This window comes from Triticum dicoccoides, chromosome 5A, assembly GCF_002162155.2.
Source record: "Triticum dicoccoides isolate Atlit2015 ecotype Zavitan chromosome 5A, WEW_v2.0, whole genome shotgun sequence".
In the NCBI taxonomy this organism is placed as follows: Eukaryota; Viridiplantae; Streptophyta; class Magnoliopsida; order Poales; family Poaceae; genus Triticum; species Triticum dicoccoides.
Genome location: NC_041388.1, coordinates 627,237,596 through 627,251,522, shown reverse-complemented (window position 1 = coordinate 627,251,522; position 13,927 = coordinate 627,237,596). Strand labels below are relative to the sequence as shown.

The window sequence follows — 13,927 nt, the reverse complement described above, 5'->3', positions numbered from 1 at the left end:
GCTTATCAATCATCACGTGGTGTCTCGGCACGACGAACTGTAGCAACGGTGCATACTCAGGGAGAACACTTATACCTTGAAATTTAGTGAGAGATCATCTTATAATGCTACCGCCGAGCTAAGCAAAATAAGATGCATAAAGGATAAACATCACATGCAATCAATATAAGTGATATGATATGGCCATCATCATCTTGTGCCTTTGATCTCCATCTTCAAAGCACCGTCATGATCACCATCGTCACCGGCTTGACACATTGATCTCCATCGAAGCATCATTGTCGTCTCGCCAACTATTGCTTCTACGACTATCGCTACCGCTTAGTGATAAAGTAAAGCAATTACATGGCGATTGCATTTCATACAATAAAGCGACAACCATATGGCTCCTGCCAGTTGCCGATAACTGTGTTACAAAACATGATCATCTCATAAAATAAAATTTAGCATCATGCATTGACCATATCACATCACAACATGCCCTGCGAAAACAAGTTGGACGTCCTCTACTTTGTTATTGCAAGTTTTACGTGGCTGCTACAGGCTGAGCAAGAACCGTTCTTACCTACGCATCAAAAACCACAACGCGGTATAGTGATTGCTTTTTGATCTTCAGAAAGAATCATGTTCATTGAATCCGATTCAACTAAAGTTGGAGAAACAGACACCCACTAGCCACCTATGTGTGAAGCACGTCGGTAGAACCAGTCTCGCGTAAGCGTACGCGTAATGTTCGTCTGGGCCGCTTCATCCAAAAATGCCGCTGAATCAAGAATCGACTAGTGACGGCAAGCAATATGTATATACCCACGCCCACAACTCCTTTGTGTTCTACTCGTGCATATAGCATCTACGCATAGACTTCGCTCTAATGCCACTGTTGGGGAACACAGTAATTTCAAAAAAAAATTCCTACGCACACGCAAGATCATGGTGATGCATAGCAACGAGAGGGGAGAGTATCGTCTACGTACCCTTGTAGACCGTAAGCGGAAGAGTTATGACAGCGCGGTTGATGTAGTCGTACGTCTTCACGATCGACCGATATAGCACCGAAGGTACGGCACCTCCGCGATATGCACACGTTCGGCTCGGTGACGTCCCGCGAACTCACGATCCAGTAGAGCTTCGAGGGAGAGCTTCGTCAGCACGACAGCGTGATGACAGTGATGATGTTGCTACCGAAACAGGGCTTCGCCTAAGCACCGCTACAATATTACCGAGGTGGATTATGGTGGAGGGTGGCACCTCACACGGCTAAAAGATCAATGATCAACTTGTGTCTCTATGGGGTGCCCCCCTCCCTCGTATATAAAGGAGTGGAGGAGGGGGGCCTCTCTAGGCGCGCCCCAAGGGAGTCCTACTCCCACCGGGAGTAGGATTCCCCCCCCCCTTCCCTATGTTGGTTCTAGGAGAGAAGGAAGGAGGAGGAAGAAGGAAGGAAAGGGGGGCCGGCCCCCTCTCTCCCACTAAGGCCCAATAAGGCTGATATACCTCCCGGGGGGTTCAGGTAACCTCCCGGTGCTCCGGTATACTCTTGATTTCACCCGGAACCATTCCGATGTCCAAACATAGGCTTCCAATATATCGATATTTACATCTCAACCATTTCAAGACTCCTCGTCATGTCCGTGATCAAATCCGGGACTCCGAACTACCTTCGGTACATCAAAACACATAAACTCGTAATACCGATCGTCACCGAACGTTAAGCATGCGGACCCTACGGGTCCGAGAACTATGTAGATATGACTGAGACATGTCTCCGGTCAATAACCAATAGCGGAACCTAGATGCTCATATTGGTTCCTACATATTCTACGAAGATCTTTATCGGTCAAACCGCGTAACGGTATACGTTGTTCCCTTTTGTCATCGGTATGTTACTTGCCCGAGATTCGATCATTGGTATCTCAATACCTAGTTCAATCTCGTTACCGGCAAGTCTCTTTACTCGTTCTGTAATGATACATCCCATAACTAACTCATTAGCTACATTGCTTGCAAGGCTTATTGTGATGTACATTACTATGAGGGCCCAGAGATACCTCTCCAACAATCGGAGTGACAAATCCTAATCTTGATCCATGCCAACTCAACAAACACCATCAGAGACACCTGTAGAGCACCTTTATAATCACCCAGTTATGTTGTGACGTTTGGTAGCACACAAAGTGTTCCTCCGGTATTCGTGAGTTGCATGATCTCATAGTCATAGGAACATGTATAGTTATGGAGAAAGCAATAGAAACAAACTAAACGATCATCATGTTAAGCTAACGGATGGGTCAAGTCAATCACATCATTCTCTAATGATGTGATTCCGTTAATCAAATGACAACTCATGTCTATGGTCAGGAAACATAACCATCATTGATTCAACGAGCTAGTCAAGTAGAGGCAAACTAGTGACACTCTGTTTGTCTATGTATTCACACATGTACTAAGTTTCCGGTTAATATAATTCTGAATAATAAACATTTATCATGATATAAGGAAATATAAATAACAACTTTATTATTGCCTCTAGGGCATATTTCCTCCACTTTACGCCGCGCCAGCGTCCGTTTTTGTCATCCCTCTCTCCGTGTTGTCATGATGATGGCCTACCTGTAGCCCTGCGACGGGCTACACACGGTAGGCTAACCGGTCATTAAATGTCTGGTCGGTGGAGTGCTCTACAAGGCCACCCTTCCTGGTTGATGCGTGTCCCGTCTGCTCGGGGGCTCAGCCCCCGTGTGCGTCATGGCTGGCATCATGGGCCTCTTCGGGGGTCTTCTGTGACTTATTTTACCACGTGTGACCCACAATTTGCAGTTCCTGCACAAAGTAAATGTACCAAGGTATATTTTTTTCATGGTTATTCTTTTCCCAGCGTTAGATATTTCCGAGGAAACTTGGATACCTAACTTTTGTGTATACGCTGGTATCCATTGTTTCGTCAATAGCCTCCGGGCCCGCCTGCAACAGTCTGGTGATGGTCAAAGAGGCGAGCGTGCGCTCTTATCATTATGCGGGTGGGGCCTAGAGCCGAATAACTGCGCTGGCCTTGTAGTTCCAAAATGCCTTGCTACTAGTGGGAAAAGGAAGTAGCTTCTGCATGGACATAAGGCCTCTCCCAATGCTCCACCGTGTACAGGTGCTAAGCCTTTCACGTAGGCAAAAATTCTGATATGGTAAGTTATTTAAAAGGAGAGAGATGTGTGTGGTGACCCCAGAAAGAAACAATGCTAAGCACGTGAACCTAGGCAAAACATTTAAATGAAGGAAGCCCACCAATACATGAAGAGCTTTAGTTGCTAAAACATTAAATGAAGCAAGCTTAGCTACCAAAGCTAAGCACCTATGCATTGGGGAGTATAGTTGCTAAGCTATTTAATGTGCTTAGCACCTCATCTAAGCACCCATGCATTGACAGCAGCCTAAGAAATACGACTCTGTGCTTGGGGGGGAGGTTTTGATGTGACCATTCGGTAGCTACTAATGACTATAGTTTTGATTCTTATTCCAAGGTTGACTACCCCGAGGCCCAAGGAGGTCTCATTAAATGGAGGCCTCGGGGTTTTTGCTGCTCTTACCCGTGATCTCCCTTCTCCTTTAGGCGATAAAAGGCGCTTCCCGGGGCGGATACGGGCTCCACTACCTCCATAACCATCGCCATCCCCCCTCCCATTGTTTATGTTGTCGCCATGTTCCGGCATCGTCCTTCTCCTCGCAACTCCGCCCCTCTTTCTTCCACCTTCCTCCGCCCCGTCCACCGTACTCGGCTAGAGATGAGTGCGCTTAGTTTAGTACCAGCCCCAAGTGGTGAGGGCCCCGCCGCCTCCCCCCTGTCCTCTCCTAGGGTTGCGCCGCCCCCTAATCCTTCAGGGGTTCGGGCGGTTTTTCCCTCTCCCGTCCCCCTGCAGACTCAGGCTCCGCCTAGGGTTAGCATGGAGGCGGCCATGCCAGCACCGGCGGTTCCTGTCGTCCACAAGTTCCTCTTCGAGCACCCAGGGGGGATGGCCGTGGTGGCCTCCGCACAAATACATGCCCGTTGCGCTTAGGCGATCCACCTAAGGGATGCTATATGGCATTTTGGCTCAAGGCGTCCCGTATCGCTCCGAAGTTGAGAGAACGCATCCAATCAGATCCCATCCAACTAGTGACGTTTAGTTAAGAAATACATTAATCATTATGTTTATGTTAAAGTTATACACCTAAGTTATTTTTCTCTCTAGCTTCACCCCTGGTAATAAAACTTTATTTTCATTCATAAGCACTGCATAGCAGGCACCTATAATACAACTTCCATGAATCGCAACACATACCTTGAATCTCTCCTGCTATAGTCACACATCTTATCACGACTGTGATCTCAACTTTATTCTTTATGCAATATACGCGCTGCTACGTACATGCACGCATGCATGCATACCCTAGTATGGGCTCTGCCCCACGTAGTTGCCCGGCGGGTTGTAGCTGCAGATGATAAACACGTCGTCGCTGCTGTCGCAGACGACGCGGGCGCAGCCGATGGCCGTCGAGTCACGCCACACCACCTGCGTGTAGTGCCCGCACGAGTCGCCCTCCGGGGCCGAGCAGCTGTTGCTGCCGTGGTCGTAGTACTGCTTCTCCGACACCCACGAGTTCACGGCGTCCGCCGCCGTCCACTGGGTCCCGCTGCCTACGAAGAGGTTCTCCCCGTACGGCCGGCCATCGGGAGTATGTATCAGCTGGCAGTCGCCGCGGCGCTGCTCCGCGTAGTTCTGCGCGTACGCCGCCACGTTGTCGTCCCAGGTCACCGGCCCGACGCCGACGTCGGCGCGCGCCGCGTTGTGGGGGTCCACAAAGTCCTGCGGCGAGTTCTGGGCCGCGACCGCCATGGCGGACGCGAGAGCTAAGAGCAGTACTACTGCCAGCTTCGGCGAGTACTCCATCGCTAAGGCTTACAAAAGTGAGGGAATATGTACAATCTTTTTTCCTTTTTGAGGGAAAGGAAATATGCACTATCTGTGAATGTATCTGTGATGATGAGATAGGGTGCTGCGACCATGAGTAGTGTATTTATACTGCATAAGTTCCATGGTAAGTAGGGAAGCTTGGAAAGTTGAGGAAGGTTATCTTCCTTGCACCGTGTTTCTTAAAGGGAAGTTTAAAAAAAAAATCTTGACTGGTCAAATTCGAGAAATTCAACCCAAGTACGTAATATTTTTCATGAGACAGCAGGAATTCCATGCACCTGCGCTGAGGGTAAACTCTAATACGACTAGAATGAAAATTGAAAAGGAATTAGTACGATATTGTGGAATAGTATAATGAAGGCTTTTCAATTCTTGTGGTTCTCAATCGAGTCCTGACGTTCTAGATCACTTGTTTGCCCGTGATTACCGGAGTAATATTGCCATCCAAAGTACGTGTTGGAGTAGGTGCTCTGGAAACGCAAGTGCAAACTGTGGAAAAAGGTGCGTTGTCCGGATCGTTGCGTCAATTAGTCATGTCATCTTTCCAAGATTACCTCTGTGTGCCGATGTGTAGTAATCTTCGACTTGTCTTGCTCGTTGTCCGGTGGAAAAAAGTGTAATGTATTATTTCTTCTGAGATTACCTCTGCGCGCAGATGGTGTAGTACGACGTATCTTCATCATTTTTTTTCATAACAATTGTAGGTGTTCACACGCATGCGCATACACTTAACCTTATGAGCACATATGCATACTTCCTTATTAGCATCATTGAGATATTGAGCCGGCATAACATTTTGAGATTGACGAATTCGCCTGTTCGTAGTCGACAAAAATGTCTCCTCCCATTGAACGAACATTGTCAGAAAGGCTAAAATATATTTAGAAAAATACAAGCACCGGTGTTAAATCTAAAACTTAAACCCTGGGGATAGTTATATGACAAGAAACCTAACTAACCAAGCTACGCTCAGTTCACATGCATCTTCGCCATTCGATTTTATGGTACATATGTACATGTCGCCTTCATTGTACGAGATCAGGTCAGGCCTTCTCAGTTGTGACGTAAGTACTTGGGTTTGGTTGGTCCATAGTATGATCGGTACTAGCTAGATTTCAGTTGACTGAGATTTAGCCAAGTCTTAATCGAGTCGAATGATGTTATCATATTTACGTACAAATAACATATAAAAATAAACTAAAAAATAGCGTTGATGTCTTTGTATGATCTCATATAGAGTTTGAGTCAGCTGAGATTTAGCAAGTCCATAGAAAAGAAGACCTAAAATTGTGAGTGGCTAAACGAATCTTTACCTAATATTAGAAAGAGGGACCTAGGAAGACTTTGATTCATAGGAATTTTATAGGATTTGTGGAGAATTAAAATTCTTAGGAATTTTTTCTACATTGGTCGTTTGATTCGTATTTTTCCAAAGGAATCATTTGTACTACATTCCATAAGAAATCTAACAACCACTCCAACCTTTTAGAAAAATCCTTTGTTTTTCCTGTGATGAAATCAAACAAACTAAAATTCGGTAGAATTCAAATGAGCATGACATTTCAATTCTATGATTTCCCTATTTCTGCTTTTTACAAAACTACGAATCAAAGAAGCCCTGAAGGGAGGATTTCTTTTCCTTTATAGTTTAGAGACTTTATTAAATCATTGTCATATCCTTTAGAACAATTGGAGCCAAGAAATCAAGCGATGGTCTCTCCAGACCTCACATGCCATCTTAATAAAACCAAAATGAGCAAGTTCATGTGAAGCTACATTTGCTTTTCACCGGCGGTGTATAATTGTCGCCCAGCTGAAGCTTGTCATTAAACTTTGACAATTATCAGTGACAATCGCCCCCGAAGGGCAGTACTCCAACGGGTTCTTCCAGGCTTGAACAATTTTCATCAAGTCATTCACCATCACAAGGGCAGTGAATACCCAATTCTGCTATTAGCTGTAGACCCTCAATAAATCTTCAGCCTCTATCGATGGAACATCCAACCTTTGAATGCTTGTACCTACATGAAGCAACAATGAATCCCTAATTTTTTTAGGGGTAATGAAGCCCCAAATGAGTCATGAAGAAGAGTCCCGAGGCCACGTTGTCGCCAGAGCTATAAGCATTGTTGAGGAAATCGTTGACTGGTAGCTGCTCTGTTGGCTGGCGGGTAGGGGACTAATAGGATAACTGGCAAGTTAATCGGTCATTTAATCAGTTAATCTAATGATTTATCAGTTTATCAACTAATCGGTGACCCTACGAGTAGGGATTAATCGGCAAGTTAACTGGTTAATCGGGCGAATTCTTGAACAGGGGCTATAAGTGAGATATAGCCCTAGGACGTGGACCGACCCAACACTGTACCATGACTTTTTGTGTTTCCATTGTTTTGTGCAGCTTTCTTCGGGTTATTTTTCATCTTACTTTTTTCCTTTGTATTTCTTCGTTTCTTCATTGGTTTTCCATGGTTTTTTTGTTTCCTGTTTTTCTTCGTTTCTTCATGGTTACCACTAGAATGTTTCTTCATGGTTTTTTTTCTTTCCTTCTCTTTTTCTTGTTCTTTTTCTTTTTCTCTACACATGTTTGCTTCTATACAATGCACAATTAAGTGTACACGTACAACATTTTCTTGATACACGTTGACAATTTTTCAAATACATGATGCACTCCCTCCGTTCCTAAATATAAGACCTTTTAGAGATTCCAATATGGACTACATATGGAGCAAAATGAGTGAATCTACACTCTAAAATATGTCTATATACATACTTATGTAGTCCATTTTGAAATTTCTAAAAGGGCTTATATTTAGAAATGGAAGGTATTATTAAATGCATGTTTTGAACATTTTGTATACACATTAACAATTTTTTAAATACATGATGTATATTTTTAATGCATGTTTTAAACTTTTTTTGAATACATGGTAAAAAAATCATATACACGTTTGAACAATTTTAATGGCAATATACATTTTTGAAAACTATGCGACATTTTTTCCTATTTTCCTTATTTTATTTACTTCTCTCTACACATGTCTACATTTTCGTAAATATTGTACATTTTTTGTATACAGCAAGAACATTTTCTTCTACATGTTTAACATTTTTTCAATATTGATTAACATTTTTCAAATATATGTTTTGATGTCTATTTTTTCATACACATTGTATACTTTCGGTATATACATCTAAAACATTTTTTATACATGTTTAACATTTTTAAAATACATGATTAACATTTTTCAAACACATTTTTTGAATATGTGTTATAAGTTTTTTAAATACACATTGAAACAGTTTTGAATGATATGAAACATTTTTTAAAACTACACGGACATTATTGTAGATTGTATAAACATGTTTTAAATGTCATGAACATATTTTTGAAATGCATGAACATTTTTTAAAATGTAACATATATTTTTGAATGGTAAAATATAATTATTTCGAATTGAAATAATAAATAAATTGTATAATAATTTTTTAGATGTCACATACATTGTTTTCATGGCCCAGCGTCTGTTCCTTTATTTTCCTTCATATACATCCCTCTGAAATCAACGTTTTGCTCAGCAAGGCCCAAGACAAAAGGACCGCTTCTCACGATGGCATATTTTAGAGTGTACCTCATTTGTACAATAATGTCTGTGTATTTTTATACAGTTGTATCTCATTTGTGCATTTATATCTATACCAATATAAAAAGACCCAAATAGGCATATCCAAATCATCTCAACCGTCAAAATTATGTTACCTAGCGGTTCAAATCGCTCCAATGTTGAGCAGCAAACATGTTTAACGCTCTAATTACCCAGCACTACTATTGGTTATAAACACATTTTGACTCAACGCTATCCCTTAAAATCTGTCATGTAATTAATATTCTACCATTCCCGCGAAAAAGTAATTGATATCTTACCAAATACCAACATACAACAAATATATCTTATCTAATATTACATGCAACTAATATCCTACCTAATATAAACGTGCATTGCACGTCCATTATTACTAGTTGTCCTAGAGAGAGAGACTAATTTTGTTGCTCATGAATTAGAAAATTTGGCTCAGGGCCTCTTTAGCCTCTTTTTTTTTTTGCTGAGCCTCCTAGTCTCCTAGCGAGTTCAACCATCTCTTATTACTAGTAAATATGCACGTGCAACGCACGTCTATTTGGACTAATAAGTGTGCACGTGCAACACGCGTCTATTTGGATTAACACATTATACTATACTTAATACAAGACAATTTATTCATAAATTTGAAATTTCCCTATAAAGTACACAATCTCTTATTCCCAACTCATACAAATAATTTGAAATATCGTTTCTCCTTAATCAACATGTCTCTTGTATTAAAAGACCACCCACTTTTTCCAATGTATAAAACTCAAAATTATTTAGAAGATTCATCATGATTCTCCATATGCACACATTTATGCAAGTATAATCACACATGAAAATGTCACTTAGGACAAGCTAAGAAACCGTTTCAGTGCCAACAAACTCCAGTCAAGAATTATTGTTACAATTGAGTATCAACCACACAGTAGTAGGAAGAGACCTTTATGGTTTGTTGAAAAGAGGAAGTCATTGTCACATAGAGAAGTGTAGAGATGTCTTGACTCCATAGAATCAACTGTGAAACAAGACAAAAAAATGCTAGTTGGACCATCCGATTCTACTATTACATCACAAGTGTTGTAATGTCTGGAAGCAAGAAAAGTGACTTACTTTATTATGAAAATAGAACATGTCAACCAAATAAAAATTACATTGATAAATTGCGTAATTATACTTGTTAATCACTGGACAAAAGCATTAATATGACAACTTGGAACAGTTACTTGAGTACTACACATTTCTTTAAGGGCTCAACATTCTAAAATTTTGACAATATAACAAATATCCTCTAAGTTCGTAGTAATAATGATACGTAGGCTACCATTTGTAAGAATAACAGTGGCAAAAAAGGGCCAACAAATGCCGGTTTAGAAAGAAAAAACTGCAGATATGCTTCCAATTTTAGCAACTCTAGTGGATAAAACATACCTTACCTCCCAAGTCAAGAAAATAGTCAAATGAAAAAATGTACTTCTTATAAGTAGTAGAGATGAAGTCATAAGGATCATGATTCAAGATATTCGGAGAAACATGGTTGGTCTCTCTGTATGATGCGAAGTTGTTGCAGTCAGTAGAAGAGTGACCTGCCCTCCAGGCAGAAGAAGAAGGCGGCGACGGAACGTGTGCGTGTTCGGAGGAAGCCGCAGCTCCTCTTCGCATGTCTCCCGTTGTGGCTCGCGTGGGTGGTGGGCTGGTGACGACAGGCGACTCGCGATCGCGATTCCCTGATAGGAGACGATAGGATGCGCTCGCGATTAGTTTCCTAATAATTAGATGTATTCGTGATTAGTTATCTAATAGGATGCGTCCGTGATTAGTTTCCTAATAATTAGATGTGTTCGTGATTAATTTCCTAATAGGATGCGCTCGTGATTATTTTCCTAATAATAGGATGCATCCGTGATTAGTTTCCTAATAATAGGATGCGTTTGTGATTAGTTTCCTAATAATTAGATGCGTCTGTGATTAGTTTCTTAATAGGATGTGTCCGTGATTATAGTTTCCTAATTGACCAGGCGTGGACTTCATATTTTCCTTCACGGTGGAGTACGGTCAGTCAATGTAAATTGCTAAGTGCACACAGAGAACATATTAGGTTAAGGCTAGCCGTTAGATTAAGTTTAGTGGGACTAATCATGCGGTGGTAATGTATCCGTGTACGTTTTGTGGGGTGCACTTAAAAAAGATTATGTTTGCTCTTTTATAAGTAGTATAAATTCCCTGATAGGAGACGATAGGATGCGCTCGCAATTAGTTTCCTAATAATTAGATGTGTTCGTGATTAGTTATCTAATAGGATGCGTCCGTGATTAGTTTCCTAATAATTAGATGTGTTCGTGATTAATTTCCTAATAGGATGCGCTCGTGATTATTTTCCTAATAATAGGATGCACCCGTGATTAGTTTCCTAATAATAGGATGCGTTTGTGATTAGTTTTCTAATATTAGATGCGTCTGTGATTAGTTTCTTAATAGGATGTGTCCGTGATTATAGTTTCCTAATTGACCAGGCGTGGACTTCATATTTTCCTTCACGGTGGAGTACGGTCAGTCAATGTAAATTGCTAAGTGCACACAGAGAACATATTAGGTTAAGGCTAGCCGTTAGATTAAGTTTAGTGGGACTAATCATACAGTGGTAATGTATCCGTGTACGTTTTGTGGGGTGCACTTAAAAAAGATTATGTTTGCTCTTTTATAAGTAGTATAGAAGTGATGTAATGCTGTTTGAAGATTACCTCTATAACCCAATTGCTATAACCGTCCGGTGCCAAAGACTGGCGCGAAGCACGTACGTATCGAAGCTAGGAACTGAGCAGGCAAGCCTCGTCCATTGCGGCATTGCGTATCTCTTCCTTCTTGGCGCCCTTGACGTATCCTTGAATTAAAAAGAAAATGTCACGCCGGGGCAAATGCAAAGCGCACGAATCTTAAAGGAAATTTTGGTAGGGTTTACAAACTCCTAGACTCCGGAGACCCAGCACGCCCACGCCCAGCTCCGCCAGAACCAACCCTAGCCGCCGGGGCGCAGCGCAATGGCCGCCTCCCGCAATCGTGCCTTCGCCTCCGTCGTTTTCACGGCGATCGCTTCCTGCGCAGCAGCGCAGACGCCGGGAGGCCCGGGATCGGACAACTCTATGGATTTCTCGGACGTGATGGCCATCTCCTTCTTCATGGCCATTTTCTTCCCCGTCTTCGTCGTCCTCCTCGCGTTTGCCTGCCTCCGCCTGTACCGGCCGCCAGACGAACCCCCGGCCACCGAGAACTCTTCGTCGGAGTGGCCACACTCGCACCACAAGGAGGGCCTAGACGCCGCCGAGATCGCGGCGCTGCCGCTAGTGTCCTACCGCGACGTCAAGCAGCACCGGATCAGCGACGGCCGGATCGACCCGCTGGAGTGCGCGGTTTGCCTCCTGGAGTTCGATGACGACGACAGCCTGCGCCTCCTCCCGACGTGCCCGCACGCCTTTCACCCGCAGTGCATCGGCCTCTGGCTCCAGAAGCACGTCACGTGCCCGCTCTGCCGCGCCAGCGTCCTCGACCCGCCGCCGCCACTAGGGCCAGATCAGGAGCTGGAAACGCCAGCGCCACCCGGCTCGCCGCCTGTTCACGATCACCATACGGTGGTGCTAATCGAAGACGACCCCAGCCGCAGCGAGGAGGAGGAGGACAGTGCCAGGATCCTCGCGAGGACGCGGCGCGAGGCCGGGCGTGAGGCGCTGCCGCGGTCGAACTCGACGGGGCACGAGCGCGCCGGCCGGATGGAGCGCTTCGCGCTGCGGCTGCCGGAGCACGTGCGCCTCGAGATCCTCATGTCGCACAGGCTGAGGCACGTGACGAGCGCGGTTGCGTCCGTGCGCGTGAGGGAGGGGAGCGCCCACGACCCATCTGCCGGCGGGAATTCGGTACGGAGCGCCGTGGCGAGGCTCTTCTCACTTTTCGCGCCCGGGGATGGGTGGAGTGGCGACGTCGAGGACAAGTCCGGGGGGTCGTCTCGCTGGCGGCGCGATGACTCTACGCGGGGAGCAGGGGAAGACAAGAGAAACGATTGATGGAAATGAGAGCGGAGCATTGACCCATTGAGGTAGAAAATGATTTGGTAGTTGTGTTGGTTTGGTTGTGAACCTGTGAATCTGTGATCAGAGAATTGGGTCAATTTTCCTTCAGATTTTCAAGAAACAGAGCGTGAGTGATGGCATTCTATTTACTCCGTAGTAGTAACTGTTCCAGGATTCAGTATTGAACTGCCAGAGTGAAGATTTATGTAATGTCACATACTCCGGGAACCGTCAGAGTATTTTGTTACCGGGAACCACTATTATATAGGGATCAGATTACTGATTCCAAGCGATCCATCGCCGTAAGATTAGAAGCTTCCCGAGGTCTGATTGCATATGGTATATATAGGAGACGTGCGCCAGCCAGGCCAGGCAAAATATGCCCCTACATTCTTTTTCTTCTTTTTTGGATCATGTGCTCGACCACTTCCTCCTTTGACAGAGCTGTGAGCAGTTTGTAGTGGGACCCACATCTGCGATGTTGAGATCGTAGGTGGGGAAAAACTTTCAGCTTAGCAGGGACCTCAATCCGCCACAAATTTTTTCGAGCAACATCCGCCACAAATTTGACCACCCCTTCTCCTCGGCTATGTTACAAGAACCAACCGTCCCGAAACGCCAGCTTTCACATCGCACTTTTGTCCCGACGAGCATGAGATAAGCAGAACGCAATGTAAAACGAAAACTGTTTGGGCGCGCCGGCGAACTTTAGGCCGGACGTGTCCACGCGCACTTCGCCCCAGCCATACACCAAACGACACGTAGGACACGGGACCACCCACACGCTGCCTTCAACCTCGCGCGGATCTCGGCCCCTTGACGTAGCATCTCTACCACCCCTCCCTCTCTCGCGCAGATCTTCCCAATTGCAGCGCGTGGCGCAGCTTGACGTTGCAGCCCCGCTCATCTTCCCACCTCCCTTTTTTTCCTTCCCTCTCTTTTTTTTCCTCCTCCTCCTCTCTTCCTTTTTTGCTGCGACCGCCGACAGGCCAAACGCCAGGACGACCGAGGTGCCCATGCTACAACCATGGTACCCGTGCCCGTGCTACAACCATGGGGAGAGTTTTCCCGTGTTACAACCATGGACACAAAAAGTTACATCCAGTAGATAAAAAAGCTTCAATCAGACAACGGAATACAAGTAAAGTTACAACCGTTTGACAAAAAGCTTCACCCCGCAAATGAAAAAGCTGCAACAAGAGATTGAGAAATCTTCCTCGACGATGGCCATGGCGTCTCTCCGTTTTTTTTGCTGCAATCGCAGAGTTAAGAGTTGCAACCCCGGTGGTGTAGAAAG

General features: G+C 44.4%; 2 protein-coding genes across 2 annotated transcripts; one reads left to right on the top strand and one right to left on the bottom strand.

Annotated features, from left to right (window-relative positions):
• Positions 1-4,221: 4,221 nt before the first annotated feature.
• Positions 4,222-5,024, bottom strand: LOC119298176 (pathogenesis-related protein 1-like). The gene has a single exon (XM_037575676.1). The coding sequence runs from the start codon at positions 4,917-4,919 to the stop codon at positions 4,419-4,421; it is 501 nt and encodes a 166-aa protein (XP_037431573.1). The 5' UTR covers positions 4,920-5,024; the 3' UTR covers positions 4,222-4,418.
• Positions 5,025-11,607: 6,583 nt separating this feature from the next.
• LOC119300211 (E3 ubiquitin-protein ligase ATL6-like) lies at positions 11,608-12,624 on the top strand. The gene has a single exon (XM_037577238.1). It carries the CDS (start codon positions 11,608-11,610, stop codon positions 12,622-12,624), a length of 1,017 nt encoding a protein of 338 aa, XP_037433135.1.
• The last annotated feature ends 1,303 nt before the right edge of the window (positions 12,625-13,927 follow it).

Bases quoted from the DNA above. Each gene is read 5' to 3' on its own strand.
- LOC119300211 (XM_037577238.1), top strand. From the start codon at position 11,608: ATGGCCGCCTCCCGCAATCGTGCCTTCGCCTCCGTCGTTTTCACGGCG.
- LOC119298176 (XM_037575676.1), bottom strand. From the start codon at position 4,919: ATGGAGTACTCGCCGAAGCTGGCAGTAGTACTGCTCTTAGCTCTCGCG.